This window comes from Gavialis gangeticus, unplaced genomic scaffold, assembly GCF_001723915.1.
Source record: "Gavialis gangeticus isolate Ggan-Ray unplaced genomic scaffold, GavGan_comp1, whole genome shotgun sequence".
In the NCBI taxonomy this organism is placed as follows: Eukaryota; Metazoa; Chordata; order Crocodylia; family Gavialidae; genus Gavialis; species Gavialis gangeticus.
In genome coordinates this window covers 84,751,492-84,751,726 of record NW_017729034.1, presented here as the reverse complement: position 1 = coordinate 84,751,726, position 235 = coordinate 84,751,492, and the positions used below count along the sequence as shown (strand labels likewise).

Here is a 235-nt window from a genome sequence, read left to right as displayed (position 1 = left end):
CCCGGCCCCTTTGCCTTCTGCCTCAGGGGCGGGGCACGTCTCCTAGCGACACTGCGGACGCGGGCCGGGCCGGGCGCCACAGCCATGTCCTCCTACAAGCCGGGGAAGAGGAGGGAGACGCTGACACGCAGCAGCTCCATGCACGGGGGCAGCCCCAAGGAGTAAGGCGGGGGTGGGGGCTCCCGCACGTGCTACTTTCCCGCCACGAGCGGCTGTTCCTGCGTTCCGGGCGCTG

The 235-nt window shown here is 71.5% G+C and overlaps 1 protein-coding gene across 1 annotated transcript in view; it reads left to right on the top strand.

Moving 5' to 3' along the window:
• The first annotated feature begins 57 nt into the window (after positions 1–57).
• Positions 58–235, top strand: part of ADGB (androglobin) — a 360,063-nt gene continuing 359,885 nt past the window's right edge. Inside the window, exon 1 of the mRNA XM_019527460.1 lies at positions 58–161. Within this exon, the coding sequence (XP_019383005.1) occupies positions 85–161 (77 nt within the window). The 5' untranslated portion in view covers positions 58–84. The remainder of the gene's footprint in view (positions 162–235) is intronic.